General features: G+C 33.3%; 1 protein-coding gene across 1 annotated transcript in view; it reads right to left on the bottom strand.

Moving 5' to 3' along the window:
• Positions 1-17180, bottom strand: part of ST8SIA4 (ST8 alpha-N-acetyl-neuraminide alpha-2,8-sialyltransferase 4) — a 102584-nt gene that overhangs the window by 45060 nt on the left and 40344 nt on the right. Inside the window, exon 4 of the mRNA XM_008014047.3 lies at positions 5711-6004. Coding sequence (XP_008012238.1) covers positions 5711-6004 — 294 coding nt within the window. The remainder of the gene's footprint in view (positions 1-5710; positions 6005-17180) is intronic.

The following is a 17180-nucleotide window of genomic DNA, read 5'->3' as shown; positions in this document are numbered from 1 at the left end:
ATAAGATGTGTGTGTGTGTGTGTATATATACACACACACAGACAAAAAGAGTAGATCAATAAGAGCAATTTTGGGCCCAAAATGCTCCACTCTTTATTTAAAAAAAAAATACAAAATGTTAATTTGAAAAATGCAGACTATATGGGGCTTCTGAAGAAATATCAATAAAAAAGTGGCAATCCCACACCAATTTTATGTTTTCATACATTCTCTGAATGTTGTTACTTCAGGATATTATAATTGAAAAGGTAATATAAGACTAGTTTATATATAATTATTTGTTCAGAATTATTATTGTAAGCATACTTTTTTTTTTTTTGAGATGGAATCTCACACTGTTGCCCAGGGTGGAGTGCAGTGGCATATCTCAACTCATTGCAACTTCTGCCTCCTGGCCTTAAGCGATTCTCCTGGCCTTAAGCGATTCTTTTGCCCCAGCTTCCCTAGTAGCTGGGATTACAGGCATGTGCCACCAGGCCTGGCTAATTTTTGTATTTTTTATTAGAGATGGGGCTTCTCCATGTTGGCCAGGCTGGTCTCAAACTTCTGACCTCAAGTGATCCACCTGCCTTGGCCTTCCAAAGTTCTGGGATTACAGGCATGAGCCACCATGCCTGGCCTATTGTGAGCATATATTAATTTTATATTTTAAAATATACTATTAGCTTATAAAATTAGCTAATCAGAATTGTATATTTACTTTCCTTTCCCTATCTCTCGTTTTTCCTATAATTTATTTTTAATAACAAAATAAAATTATATATAACAAGAACAAATGAGAATACAAATGTCCATCAAACAAGATTGGTTAAATACATTATAGAAAAGTATATGATGGAATATACTTTGCTATTTAAAAAAAAAGCTGTATTTATGTGTTGTTAAGAAAATGTCATGTTAATTTAAAAAATAAAGTGCAAAAGAGTACATATGATTCGAGTTGTAGAGCTACTACAATAAATACATATTTAGGCTTGTGCATATAAAACATAATTTTAAAATATGTTTCTCTATCTGTCTATCTATATGTTTTTTGGAAAGATTCTTATGAAATTATTTGTCATAGTTCGATAGTGAAACTGAGGATACACTTTCTGTAATGTTTGTTTTTTTCCCATATTAAATGTAAGAAAATTAAGTATAATCATCCCACCAATGTAAAAACTACATTTGGTTATTACTAGTCAAATTAAAGCAACTGTAAAATAGGAATTTTTACCTGTCTCTAAGCATTTTATAAAAATGTATTTTGAGCTATGTCTTAGATAATATTTTAAAATATTGTATAAAACTGTCATTAATTTAAACAGGTTATTAAGATATTAAGTTGTATATTAATAATTTTCTTAGCTGGATATAAATAAGAAGCTTTTATTTTACATTTTGTAGTCAAATTTTTAAATGACTTTGAAGACCCCAAATCCCCTCTTCATGCTTACTATCTTATTTGCTCCAATCTTTTTTTTTTTTTTTTTTGAGACGGAGAATCACTGTGTCACCCAGGCTGGAGTGCAGTAGCATGAGCTTGGCTCACTGCAACCTCTGCCTCCCTGGGTTCAAGCGATTCTCCTGCCTCAGCCTGCCATGTAGCGGGGACTACAGGTGTGTGCCACCATATCTGGCTAATTTTTGTATTTTTAGTAGAGGCAGTGTTTTGCCATGTTGGCCAGGCTCGTCTCGAACTTCTGACCTCAGGTAATCCACCCACCTTGGCCTCCCAAAGTATTGGGATCACAGGCATGAGCCACTGCACTGGGCCCAAAATTATTCCTTTCTTTATTAAAAAAAAAATATACAAAATGTTAATTTGAAAAATGCAGACCACGTGGGGCTTCTGAAGAAATACCAATAAAAAAGTGGCAATCCCACACCGATTTTATGTTTTCATACATTCTCTTAAACTTGTAATGTATATATCTGATTTGTCCCCATTAGATTACTCTTTTACTATTTTGCAAGATTCTTTTTAAATTATGAATCTATGTATATAACTTTTCCTTCTGTTTTACTGAATATGGTTTCAGAAGAATTACAACACATTAAAACAATACTTAAGAGTATCTGAATTTTGTGACTGACGGCTTCATTTTTAGAGCTTATAGAAAAATCTAAAATTAAATAGGATTTTAAAATTAGTAAGGAATCACAGTTTTTAGAGGGCAAAATGGTTAAGTAATGATGTCTGACCGTATGAAAACTATCTAAATGATCCTCATTGTGTTCAAGAATCTTGTTTTACAAATCACTTAAACTTTTTATTTGTAATTGCAGTACTTGGAAGAGCCTTCACATTTTAACATTATGACTATACACACCCTAAATTCTGCGTCTTGGGTGCTTTAATTGCTCATGAGGGTCAACCAAGTCCAGTAATCAACAGAGGATATGAAACTCCTTATTTTGCTGAACTGTATTAACCACAGGGTTTCAGAGAGGTAAGTCAAAGGAGATGTAAAACAATTACTTAAAGAGTAGCTCTTTGGGGAGTTTGCCTTTGCTTTCATATCACATAAATCATTTTTGTTTCATCAGTGCTCATACTTCCTTATTTTCATTTACAGTTCCAGTAGAAACTACATACATTATGTCAAAACACTATCTTGCATACATTAATGTACTAGTTTCAATAAAATCCATAAATGAAATTGCCTTTCACATGTACACCATGTGTACAAATTTCCATTCTATTAGAAAAGTCACAAGACTCTCTAGGGCTCCTTTTATTATCCGTGGCCACAGTTTAGAACTCAATACCTTGACCCTTTAAGAGGGTATATGTAGACTTGTGATAATTTGACCCTTTAAGAGGGTATATGTAGACTTGTGATAAGGAAGGTGGAGAGAGAAGTTATTTCTACAGAATTCAAAATCAGTTTAGAAAATATATCTAATTCACAGTAACCAAAAAAAGCATACCATTCCTTTCACCAGTGGTAAGAAATTTAGCCTTGTTGCTCTTTGGAATAAAATGCTTAGGAATTAGTGAAGTAGTTTATATTTATAATGGTTATAAAAGTGAATAGGACAAAACATAGGAGTCTTATTAAATTCCTGAAAGAAACTGCAATTTTTACCTTTAAAATATATGTAAAAACCCATGTGTATTCACTGTTAATCATATATAACACTATCTGGATTCTAACTTATTGAAAATGCACTATTGCAGTCACTCCTCTTATTTCATGCTTCGGTTTTGGTATTGGATTGAGAAATATAAACCAAAATCTAGGAAACAAAGGTACTAATTCAGAGTAATCTTAAGTTTTCTCATTAGTTTTCCATAGTCTGCTTACTTCAGAGTATTTCTTACTAAAACTTAATCTGCTATCACTGGAGTGAGTGTGTGTGTGTGTGTGTGTTTGTGTGTGTTTAAGATGGAAAAGTTATCATTTTAAGGTGTTTTTCAGAATAACATGATACCCAAACAGACAAAAGCAGACATGTTCTTAACACAATGCACTGTAATGTTACACTTTCTTAAAATGTACTTTTTTTTAAGAGTCAAATTGTAATTACCAGGGATATTTGTAACTTAAAAAACAAACAAACAAAAACCAGTTACTTATCCAAATGCACGTATTTTTATCTTACTTTGTTGAAACTTCCTGTCGAACACCAAGAGAATGTGTGTTGAATAACCATGATGTAATTATAAGAATGCAATTTCGGCAGGGCGCGGTGGCTCACGCCTGTAATCCCAGCATTTTGGGAGGCTGAGGCGGGCGGATCACGAGGTCAGGAGGTCAAGACCATCCTGGCTAACATGGTGAAACCCCGTCTCTACTAAAAATACAAAAAATTAGCTGGGCGTAGTTCCAGCTACTCCCTAGGCTGAGGCAGGAGAATGACGTGAACCCGGGAGGCGGAGCTGGCAATGGGCCGAGATCGCGCCACTACACTCCAGCCTGGGCGACAGAGTGAGATTCCCTCTCAAAGCAATGTAATTGTGTGCAGAATAATACAATACAAGAAACTCTCTAGAGATTTAAACAGGAAATGGTAAATCCTTGCAGGAAATTATCTCAGGAACAAAACAAAAACACCTTAGCCCAGTTCCTGTTACAGTATAAGAAACTATTTTTAAGTCTGGGCTTGGAAACCTGTTTTTTTTCAGGACTTGTATCCATTGTATTTAATTGGCCCCCTGAACCTGCCCTTCCTTCCCAAGTGCACTGCTTCTATCTTACATCCTTATTATCTTATGAGTAAATTGATCAAAAGCCTAATTGGTTTTTATGCCTCTAGCATTTTTCTTGTCCTTGCCAAATAAATGTCTGCAGTTACAAGATTTCTTATTAAATTCAGACATCTAACTGTGCTTCCTACAGCATAAACTCAATTCCCTTCTCAACCACATCCCAAGTTACCTTTCCAACTTTGTATTCCAGTGTTCCACAACAGGCTCCATTATTCCATATGTTTACTGTGCACTTCATCATTTCCTTGACCTGGTACCCTCTAATAATGTAACAGCATTTCCTTCTGTTTGGTTTTCTTATTCTGTTTCTTTTATCCCTCTGGCAATTGCTATTCTGTTTTTTTCTTTCTTTCTTTTTTTTTTTTTTTTGAGATGGAGTCTCACTTTGTTGCCCAGGCTGGAGTGCAGTGGCCGGATCTCAGCTCACTGCAAGCTCCGCCTCCTGGGTTCACGTCATTCTCCTGCCTCAGCCTCCCGAGTAGCTGGGACTACAGTCGTCCGCCACATCGCACAGCTAGTTTTTTGTATTTTTTAGTAGAGACGGGGTTTCACTGTGTTAGCCAGGATGGTCTCGATCTCCTGACCTCGTGATCCGCCCGTCTCGGCCTCCCAAAGTGCTGGGATTACAGGCTATTCTGTTTTTAAAGTTCAGTTCAAATGTTTGATCTACTTTCCAAGTGTCTTTGTGAACCTGAGTGACAAATTATATACCGCTGACAATATATTCCCCTATTAGGCCACTAGTGAATTGTATATGCCTCTATTTGTACCATAAAGCCTATGCATTTTTTAAAGTTAGTGGTCAGCTCTTCATTTTTGAAGCTACAGTATCTGACACTCAGTACACTTCCAGTAAAAAAACATAATTTCTCATCTGTGGTTCATCTTCTTTACATACTTATATGTGTGCATCAGTGAATTTGGCCTTTTGGTCATTTGCCACTTTTAAGCAAGAGTTTATATTTTAATGCTTTTTTCTGAACTTGTGTTAATAAAAGGGAAATGTTGGCTTAATTCATTAAAACAGCATCTGTGACTTTGGGGGGAAGCATTAAGGCATTTTATCTCAGCCAGCCTCCTTTCTCACTAGTAGGCCTCTTGGCTACAGATGGGACTTAATTGCTCCTTAAATATATCTAACATTTATGCTTACATAATATTGCCCACTAGCCATTCAGTACTTCTGTTGTAGTTTCCTTACACAAAACCCATTAATTTTACTATGAATTCTTATTACTTTTTAGTGCTAAAAATAAAAAAAAAAATAGTAGTTTGTTCATGAACAGACATAAATGACAGCTTCAACAATTTGCTTTTTCAAAAAAGAAGATGAATTAAAATCATATCATATGTAAACAAACTTCAAGTTTGTAAATACAGTAACCATTATGAAATAATGGAAGCTTATATCCATTTGAAGATTTTACTGAAGCTTACTCTTGTCTAGGGAAAATGTTTAGTTATATGTGTTCCACTGTGCCAAGGACAAACTGATCCTTTCCAGTCACTTACCCTCTGACAGCATGAATAAGTCTCAATGATGGATAGGCAGTTCGCACTTTCAGTTTATTCTTAAGGATTAATGCATTAACCCACTCCACGTGCTTCTCTCCTCCTTTGACCATGAAAGCAGGAATCCAAAGGACACTGTCATTCAGCATGGAAAGTCTATGCACAAATTTTTCTCTGTCACTCTCATTCCGAAAGCCTCCAAATGCTCTTTGTACAACTGATGGATTCATGGTAATAAAATCTGATTTAGTTCCCACATCTGCAGCAAACTCCACCACAGGAGCTAGATTACACCTGAAGAGGAAGAAATTAATGGGACAAATGAAAAAAAAAGAAATATTCACTGGTAAAATGATGTTCATGAAAAGAAGAATGGGAAATGAGCATTTTTTTAACCATGTGAAAAGAAAACCAAAAGATCATCTACTTGGTAAGATTGCATTTTCAGTAACTCTCCGCACGTGCGGGAATGCTGCTTGCAATAAAAAAGTGCACTCCCAGTACAGGGCTCAAAATGCCACTTGTGTGAATTCAACCTGTTGTCTAAGAATACCCTTTGCTATTATCTTCATAAAACCACACAATTTGAATTTGTAATCAGAGAATTTATGATGGTAAATTCACAAGGGTTCTTTGGCCATTCAGTAGGCAATTTAAACCACATGCTGCTCTACAAGTAAATAAAACACATTGGACTTGACATTCTAATCTGCACCACTTGTAAAACTTAAGTCATTTCAACAACTTTGTAAGTCTAAGGAGATAAAGTTGGCTTTACTTATACTCTGAGGTTAAGGGAAAAGTACAATTCCTTATAGTGTCTTACACAAACATATTTACAATTGTTTTCTATAGGTCTAAATGGGGAAGAAAAATAAGAGTGGAGATATCATATTTAATGTGATTTTCTGGGGTTTTAAGTAATACAGAAAAACTCTCACTATAAGATCAAATATCAGCCTTCCTGTTATTTTAGGACCTCCTGAAAATATCTGTTTTCTCTTTTTGGACGTATGCATCCCTGGGGAATGCATATGAAGGGAAAGAACAGAATATGTTGTACTGTTTTCTCCACTAGAGCCATAAGGTTTTGAAAAGAGCTTGGGCCTGATGTTATTCATATAACCTGATTCCATTCTTATATTAGAAGAAAACTTTGAAAAGCACCTTGAATATGGCCTTTAACCAATTTCTGTTGCTTCTTTGATCGGTCACATAGACCTTTTTATACTTGATTTTAAAAATAACTTCATTAAAAAAAATTATTTTAACTTGCTTTTAAAAAGGTAGGTTTTAGTTGTCAAAAGAAAAACTAGATTTTGATAAACAAGGGTTTACTGTATTGGGAAAAAGTTGTTTGAATCAATTCAATCAAACGTTTCATGAAAATATGAAACTATTTTTAATATTTTTATCAGCCTTTCAAGGGACGTGATTTTCTTTTTCTGCATTTTTGAATGTTTGGTCACATTATGAAAGTTCCTTACATTTCTTTTCCTTGTGTACTTTGTCACATTAATCGAATTATTAAACATTTTAATTAAAAAGTCAAGTATGTGTTCTGATATTAAAAATACTGTCTTACATATCGTTCCTTATCTCTCTTAATTAACATATATTATTAATTCCTAGATCTCTGACAATATGTAGCTATAACAACAAATATATTTCATCTCAAATTCTATGTTATTTAGAGTTAGCTACTGAGGGAAAAATATTAACACAATAATATTATTTAGAAAGTATAGCTTAAAGATTATTATCTTTTCAATTTAGGTATCTTTAATTACATCCACTATATTATATGACAGAGTACATATTCGTTTCTATTCATGATTCATACCATTAATTGTGATTAGATATTATTCATTCTCATTATGGTAAGAATATTACAAACAGGACTGACCAGAAAAAGATTTGCTGATGTGAATACTTGTCAAAGTGAACACCTTCTTGTGGAACTCAAGGAAGATCAAGGACTTGATCATTTTAAAGTCCTAAAATGTGCTCTACACAAATATTAAAAGTAATCTAAAATCTTAATGAAGCTAGTTATAACACAAATTTGGAAATTGTGGAGAAATTATATTCTGGACATCATTATTACTGACACTTCTTTAGGTAAAATAGTGAGAATACTTGTAACATTACAATTAACATGTTCCTGTTGGGGAAATGGCTTTGGATATTTTTTCCACTACAACAAACCCTCAGTAATTTCTTTTCAGAGGATTCCAATTGTAGAAAAATCAATATTTATACTTTATTTTCACTATAATAGTAAATCTAGTAAAAACCATCCCAATTAAATAGAATAAAAATGATATATTCTGCTAAATTATCCCTTCAGGAAAAAAATCACTCAATTACTCTATACTTTTTCTTGTCACATATTTAAACATCCCACCCCCTATCCATATTTTCCAATACCCACTCTTGATTTTCTGGCCATGAATTTCTCACGAGGTGGTAAGATGCTCATGAATTAAAGCTGAAGGTTGAAAGATAAATGCTTTTCACTTTGAAAGCAAAAAGAAGCTAATGGAATAAGAATATGTATGGAGAATAGGATTGATTTAGGAAACAAACCAACATATTTGATTTAATTAATGAATTCTAAATGAGTATGGTGCTAACTGAAAGAGCAACTGGAGATCAAAAAGTAACAAATCCATGTGCAGAGTCTTGAGGATCTGAGCAGCGCCAAATTAGACTTTGTCCGGGATAGTAACTGAGGTATAGAAAATAACAAGACAGAAGACACTTCATAAAATATAACCATTTCTGGATTTAGCAATCCAGCTTGTTCATTTTCCTGGGGAAGAATCCATTTTCCCCGGTAAGTAGAGTAATACAATGTCCACATGTTGCTGGTAAATTAAAAACTCTGTGATTGAGTCAGATTTTTAGTCATAGAATTAGCTGAATGCCACATATTTAAAAGAAAGCATTAAAAAATCAAAAATAACCAAAGAGCTGTGATGCACTTCACCAATTCAGTAGACTTGTTTTGAGCATCCAGACATTAGTAGCAGAAAAACTGCTGACTCATCAGGATTATGAATATATATTTGCAATCTCAAAATTTTCATTTTTCTTTTTAAAAAATTCATTAGAGGTTATAATATTCAAAATTAGCCAGAATGTGTCTCATTTATGACTAATACATGATACTCATGTTACTCTTGATCTCATAAAACAGAAGAGTGGCCAATTTTAAAATGGTGGATTTTGGTGAGTCAAAATTGTCGAGTGCATATAAACATTTAATAGAGTCAAACAATATTCTCTTTACCCAAATTAAATTTTGGGGCACATTTTGTATTTGACATGTTGAAAACATATACACAGAATTAGCTATATTAACAATACTCTTTATTTACTCTAAACTTTCCAGTTCTCAATTTATTTGTGTTTATTCTCCAATATTGATTAAACACCTACAGGAATGCAGCTAACTCCACTGTATTCTAGGCCTCTGAATTTTCTTCCATGATGGCTTCTCATCCCTATATGCAGAATTGAAGTTACCTTCATGTTAATTTAAAAGTTATATAAAATATTTATTTTAGGATTCAAAGGGAATAAATATTTATTTCATGTATGAGCACCTCAAGATTACAGAATTCCCTAGCAAAATATCTCTCTTGGATTGGCCATTATTCTCTGCAGTTCCCTTAAATGATAGTTCAGTAACATATGCAACTGGGAGATCCCACTTTGATTTATTCAACAGGCATTTATTGAGAGTTTGTTTTGCAAACACTTCTCTAGAAGCTCAGAAATCTTTTTCTAGCTATTTAGTTATTTATGTTATTTAATAATGACATAATCTATCCAAAATATATTCTTCACAGATATTAGTAGTAGTTTTAATAAGTTAATGCTCATTCATTAGCAAAATATTTTTTAATTCTACAACGTGTTTTATGTATCTGTGCTAGGTATAGAACTCATCATTCAAAACTGGAGTAAATATGGTGTAAAACATGGTGTTCTGTGATAATTGGAGGTTGTCACTTATATCCTTTCACACAAAACAGATTAAGAAGAAAACAATTCTAGGTGTATTACAGACCAAATTTTCCCCACCTTTTTAAATATTCAGACAAATTACAAATACATAATTATCATCCTTTGTCTTTTTTGGCCAGTCCCAGTGTATTGCTTCCTGTGCTAACTGACATCCCTCAGCCAAAACATTATTACCTACGGAAACACCTTTGTCAATCCACTGTGAAATAGGAACCAATGTCTTCTCTTTTCTGCCCCTAGAGGAAGCTTGTTGATCCTGTTTACTCCCATCTTGCTTCTCAGCTTGAGGAGCAAATGGAACAACAACAACAACAAAAATCTGTTAGCTATCTTTTCTTAGACTTTCTGATTACTTTATCAAAATTCCTAGGGAAAGCTGGCACATGGGACCTGTCAGTCTCTTTGACTTTCCTGTCTTAAAGGTTGTGGGCTCCACATAGACTTCAAACCATTCATTTTGCTTTGAGGTAAAAAGTAGTATTAACTTCACTTTTAGATGAGAAACTAAGGCTAAAGTGGTTGAGAAACATGTCCAAGGGCATATAGGTTATAAAGGAAAAGCACCATCTAATTTGTAATCATTCCAGGACAAGAGTTTTAACTGACACTATTGTACATATGATTTCATTCAGAAATATGATAAATGTCTATAAATTCATCCTTCACACAAACCTTCCTGTAGAAGAAAGAATGTTTTATCATTTAGCCCTAGCTTTATAGCTCAGATTCCTAGGACTCGGGTATATTATTCAAGGCCATTCAGCCAGGACCTTTCCCAAATTTTGAGCAGTTATTAAACAAAAGGTTTTAAACATCTAAAACATAAGCATAATATCTATACCTCAGATCTCTTGATAGACAAGATTTCAAAATGTTACTAGAAAGTATTAAATAACTAATTGATAAGACTTTTGAACTATTAACCATAGGATTAAAAGTTGACTTTCCTGTGGTATACCATAATGTAGTAAACAAAATATAAGAAATAAAGTTGAAATATCACCTTGAACATTTGCATTTCATTATGCTGAACAGGCACACAAAATACACACATATAAACACATATCACATTTTATGCTTTTAACAATGCCAATTGATGAAATTCTTAACTTGATAGAAATACAAACAATACACATCATGAAAATAATGAAATGACTAAACAGAAGAGGAAATTTTTCACAAACCCAGATTCGTTAACATTACTGGCAAGGGTGGGAAGAACGGTGTCATAATTTCTAGAGAAATTCACAGAATGAAAATATAATCAAATTCCTTCTACCAAACAAAGATCTGAACACCAAGAAATATGTTAGACTGTGTCATTCCCACATTTCTGTGGAAACAAAAATGGAAACATCGGTCAAATTTGCTATAACTGCACAGATATTACAGAATAGCTTAGATTTTGGAGGGGAGAGAAAGGGGAACCATGCCAAGGAAAAATATATTGTTTAATTTAAATAAAAATGTTAAATATATACCTCATATTTATCCAAATTTGGCTTAAACTTTGAGAAATAAAAGATACTTAGCTTCATTTCTATTCTTAGCTATCTGATCATTAGTAACCACGTGGGCAATGGAGACCTAAAATGTGGGCAATGGAGTTCACATTAAACAAGTTACTTAACTTCTCTAAGCTTATAGCACTTTTTTTTTTTTTTTTTTTTTTACTTTTTCCTTTATTCAAGTATAAGTGACAAAAATATTTCAGAGATTCAAATTTTTCTATAAATCAGGCTAACTGATTTATAGAAAATTGTACTGGGAAAATTAAATTAAACAAAATATTTGAAATTCTTCTCAAAATTCTCTTGCCCTGGATGGATAAAACATATTAGATTATGCTAATTAATTTCTTTCACATACTCTTTCCTTTTACAATGTATTATGATCAGAAATCTTTGGAAATGCACACAGGTAAGTTAAAGGCATGTCAAATAAGATCTTTCTGAGCAACAGCATAAGGAAGCCCAGACTTTATTTATAACACATTTAGTAAGCCATTTTGGCTGAAATTTACTTTTGATCCCCTGGGAATTGAGACTTGAATGACTGATGGGGCCAGACTGCAAACATTTTAAATATTAGATGAAACAAATTTGACTCCATAGGCAGTGTGGAAACTTTAAAACCCATAGACATGGTCAATTGTACTTAAAAAGAGGAATATGACTCAAGTATTCAGGAGAATAAGGCCTTCCAGTTAGAATTTCATAACAACATAATTCACATAGAAGGTAATAAAAATCTTTTATTATTGCTCTAGGAAGAATACTTACGTTTTTAAAATATTTATTTCTTCATTTCTTTATTTATTTTGAGATGGAGTCTCCCACTGTCACCCCGGTTGGAGTGCAGTGGTGCAATATTGGCTCAGGGCAACCTCCGCCTCCCGAGTTCAAGCAATTCTCCTGCTTCAGCCACCCAAGTAGCTGGGATTACAGGTGCCCACCACCACGCCCAGCTATGTTTTTTAAATTTTTTTTGTATTTTTAGTAGAGACGGGGTTTCACTATGTTGGTCATGCTGGTCTTAAACTCCTGACCTCAGGTGATCCACCCGCCTCTGCCTCCCAAGTAGCTGGGATTACAGGCATGAGCCACCCCACCTGGCTGAATATCTAACTTCTATTGAACATTTGTGATGTGCCAGGAAGCATTCTCTGTGCTTTGCATGTAATACATGTGATTGTCACAATAAGCCAATGAGATAGTCACTATTGCTGTTTTCCAATGATGAGGAAACTGAGTTGCAAGAAATATGTCCAAGATTACATAGTTTGTAAGTAGTAGAGGCAGATTTTAAGCTCGTGCTCTTAAATATTGTGTACCACTTAATCCCTAAGAATGGAAAGGAATCAAAAAATAAATACAAAGAACTTGGTCACAAGTTCAGTTGTATATGTGAAGGTGATAACCTTGTTGAACCATCACCTTGTTGAACCTTATGTTTAGGCTGAAAGTCTGATTGGTTAAAGTGAAGGTTTCATCTTTCCTCAGTCTTCTGTAAACACTCCTCCCCAAAGGTAGGGTCTTGGGTGGGAGACGACGATAATCCCAGCATGCAGAAAGTCACTGCCTGGTAGGAATATACAGAAGGTTGTAATCCTCTGAAAAGCCACCAAAGAAAACAGATATAGGAAAGAATGTGAAGGAAAATAAAAGGTTGATTCTGAGATTTCCTACTATGTAAATGTGGAAAAAAGGTTAAGTAATTAATAGTAGATGTGCACACACTAAAGGAGGGAGGGAAGAAGGAAGCAAGGAAGAAGAAAAATGACACACTTCTGAGATGCCATTTAAAAGTACAGTACTAAAATTCAGAACACATGAATTCAAATCAAGACTCTTTACAATTAAACCAGTGGCCTATATTCTCTTTCCTAAAATAAAAAGTGGTTCTATGTGAAAATGAGAAGTAAAAACCACTCATTGAGTTTAATTTTAAAATAAATATATTGAAATGTGTAAATTTGTATCTTCTTTCTCTTCAAGAGATTTACATCTTATAAGAAATGTGCCCAGTATGAAAAACTACACCTAAACAAATGTTATTGCTGAAAGAAAAAAATCTTCTTTAGCACTGGAACTCAAGTCTCAAAATAAATAATAAGAGGATACTGGAAGCATTATCTCAAAATATTATGAGATCGCTAAAATGCTATTAGTATCTTTAATTTATTTAAATGTAATATAAAATCACAATTAACTTCTCTGATATAAAGCAATGGATTAAACTAAGACCTAAAATTAGAGAGATATCCCAGGACTTCAGCTAAGGACAAACGGCAAGGACAGCTCTGTCTTACACTGTGTTTATTAACTCCAGCATACCAACAGAAAAAAAATCTGTAAAATCAGGAAAGGTGCTTATAGTCAGAGTGCTTCCTTGTGAATCCACATTTTAAATCAAACTAAAACTTTGCATTTATCAACTTTCTCCTTGGAGACTTGAATGGTATGACTAATTACAAGTTAGCACTTCTTTTTTCAAGAAAGGATAAAAAAATAGAGCAGAGTGTAAAAGGAACCAAAAAAGAATAAATTAAAATGATAAGACATCATAAAGACAACAATTTGTAAATACTTTTATCAATTAAAAAGAAAGTCTAATGGCATCTGGTTGTCAATGCATAGTTGCTTGTAATAAGCAAAACGGAGAGTAAAGTGTTAACTGCTGTTCTTTATCTGGGACTTCACAATATATTTATAAAAGCCAACAGCAAATTCTGAAATGGCAACAAAATTCAGATTCTACTAAATGCGGGGAGCTATCTTGTCTGGTTCATTACTTATTCCCACTGCCAAAGTATCTCATAGTAGCTGTTCAGTAATCATTTTGTAAAGTTCTCTCATTTATTAAATGAAGTACAAAGCACATGGCAATATCAGTGAGACATAACATACATATAACTGAATACTATATTTTAAAAATTGCATCCCACGAAGCAACCAACTATTATAATGTTTGTTATTTAATATGACTTCTTGTGACATTTGCATAGTGTCTATTTCCTTTGTTTCTGTTCTTATCTTGTCCATACCCAACTCCCAGAAACCAATTCTGGCTTAACTTAGAAAAAAAGTGATTTATTGGAAACCTGGCTAGACCACAGAATCACTAAAAAGATCATAGCCCCCAAACAATGGGTTATGTCCCTGTCAGGGACACCGTGATTTCTCACTATCAGGGAACTCTGAACTTCCAATAAACCCAGTTTTCGTATCCCACATTTCACCAGCCAAAGTCATAATTAGGAAAATGTGGTTAAATTAGTTTTGATCACATTTCTGTTCCCATGCTGCTAGGCAGAGAGAAATGAAAATATTGGTCAATTTTTGCTTTTGTAGTGGATAACAAGTCCCCTTTCTAAATAATTACAGGTTCTCCTTAAATAACAAGAAATTATCAGATACTGAATAGTTAAAAAAAGGCAAAAAATGTCCAATTGATCACTCCTTATTCTTAATTTTTCCTTGTTGGCATTTTCTAGATTTTTGTTACTAGCCATATTATCTCTCAATTCATACCTCACCTCTTGCAGGAGCGCAACTACTCCCATCCTTCACTTAGCATAGTTAAGGAAATCTTTATCTCCAACTCTAACACCTATCTGAGTTTCAATCAGTTACTGAACTCTTCAGTTATTATCCCAACGATACTTCAAATCATCATGTTTACAATGAAAATCATTACCTGTAGTGTTCTCTTTTCTCTTCCATAAACTTCTTGTTTTTTCTTTATTTTCTAATACTATGTCACTATTACTTCTACTGTTAACAAAATACAAGCATCTCAGAGACTTTATATCTTTCTCCCCATTGTATTCCCCATATCTTCTTGGTCACCAAATTCTGCCTTATATATACTCTTCTTACCACCCAAATATGACACTTCCTATTTACGCTTTTTGCCACTGTCCAATTTTAGTTATACCTTGCTTAGATTTTTGTTATAATTTAAATGGTCTTATAATCTTTAGTCTCATACTCCTCCAATCATACCTGCACATTTACTGATTATGCTAATTCTGTTTGTTGAGACTTCCAGTGAATGAAATTTAAAATCTAGTGTTCTGGAATCTCAGTCTGCTTTAGAAAGCATAAGCTTGTCCCTTAAGCTTGAGGACACATGGGCATGGCCAATAGTAATTCTCAGTGCCTTCAGAATTAAGAACCAAGCCTTAGATTATGTCATTTTAACACTGATTTTACTAAGTGCTGCCTTGTGTTCATTGGCACAATGTTAACATAGTGTCTGTCTGTCTCTCACTGAATTTGTAACACTGTGGATTAATTACATAGTTATGTTAGTTTCTTCTACCAGAATATGGATTCCTTAGACATATCTCTTTTCTCTTTACGTTTCCAGGGCCTATCAGTCAAAGCCCAAAACATAGGAGAAATAAGAAATAAGATGTGTAAAATATTTGCTAAAATGAATGGAAATATTTGAAGTTAAACGTGCTATATCTTGATTAACTGTTTAATTTAAGGTTCACATTTTTCCATCACATATAACACACATATTTTCTTTCAAAGAGTAAACTGAAAGATGTTTGTGTAAGTAAAAATAACTACTATGCAAAAAAATTTCTTCAATGAAATGTTACGAAGACATCTTTTTGTTTTAACACTTGAAAAGGACTTTAAAAATGCCAGGACCTCTTCTAAATTTCACACACACACATAGACATAAATTTAAACATTTAAACCTCATAAGGACACAAAGAAATAGTACTACAATTACATATACTTTACAGATTAGTAACCTGAAGCACAAACATAGAGGATGGGTGACCAGACTAACGTCATTGGTTTGTAAGAGCTAGAGCTAGGGTTCAAAACTAAGCAGTCTACATGTGATTCTACACTCAAACTTTTTTTTAACACCTGGGCCAAATAAACATATACATAGATGTGAAAAATACATCATTAAACTTCATGAGCATTGTTGGGAACTTGCTGTTACACTACATGAATTGTCAAAGTAATTTAAATATGACATATTAATTTCACCATTTATCACAGACCATTAAGAATCAGCATGTGATTTTCTTTTTTTCATGAAAGTGAATATGAATGTATTTATGGTAGTCGACTAAAATATATTTGAATCATAAATATGTTTCTTAAAATTGCACATAGAATTAATACTAGGTATACCCTCAAAATTCTGCCTTTGTAATTAAAAAGAGGTGTAATTTTTATTTGCCTGAAGGAATGCAAGGAAAAAATATGAGTTGTTGAAAGATTCCCTGTGTATTACAAAATAAAATTTTGAGAAAAGTTTTTAATTAGAATATTTAAAATTAGGGATTGGGGAACCAAGTGAGAATTCTTAAGATATATGTATCATGACACATTCTTGCCAAAATAATCAGGAAAACTACTCCATTGGTCTGTGGTTGCAGCAGTTACTACTGTTTAACAAAAGAACTGATTCAGCATAGTACTTAAGTCCTTTAAAATTATGTTGTACACTTAAAAGAAGGAAACAACATTTGCTATGGTTGCTATTGTAATGACCCATGATAGAAAACTAAGGTAGAAAAACTATAATTTTTCCCTTTGCAATTCATGCTGTTGATAAAGTATGTACAATGGGTACATTAGAGGGGTTGTAGGAAAAATATCTAACTCTTAGTGATTATATCATCAAATTGCCACAGAAATGTCACTTTGACATTTGACTTTCTTGTTTAAATAAACAAAAAACCTTAATAACATATTCACTTGTCATTCTTATAAATATCTTTTTGAAAGTATAACCCAAGGTTGAAAATTATTTTTAACTTATTATATATTATTTATTCAATACTGAGTCCCAAAAAGACAGTCGATTTAATGCTCAAAATATGTAGGCATTCTAATACCAATCAAGCATCGGGAAAAATATTATGAGTGTATAAAAATGAATGTTTCAATTTCTG

The sequence above is a fragment of the Chlorocebus sabaeus genome, chromosome 23 (assembly GCF_047675955.1).
Source record: "Chlorocebus sabaeus isolate Y175 chromosome 23, mChlSab1.0.hap1, whole genome shotgun sequence".
In the NCBI taxonomy this organism is placed as follows: domain Eukaryota; kingdom Metazoa; phylum Chordata; class Mammalia; order Primates; family Cercopithecidae; genus Chlorocebus; species Chlorocebus sabaeus.
The sequence above is the reverse complement of the archived record's forward strand: the minus strand, read 5'-3'. Positions and strand labels throughout refer to the sequence as shown.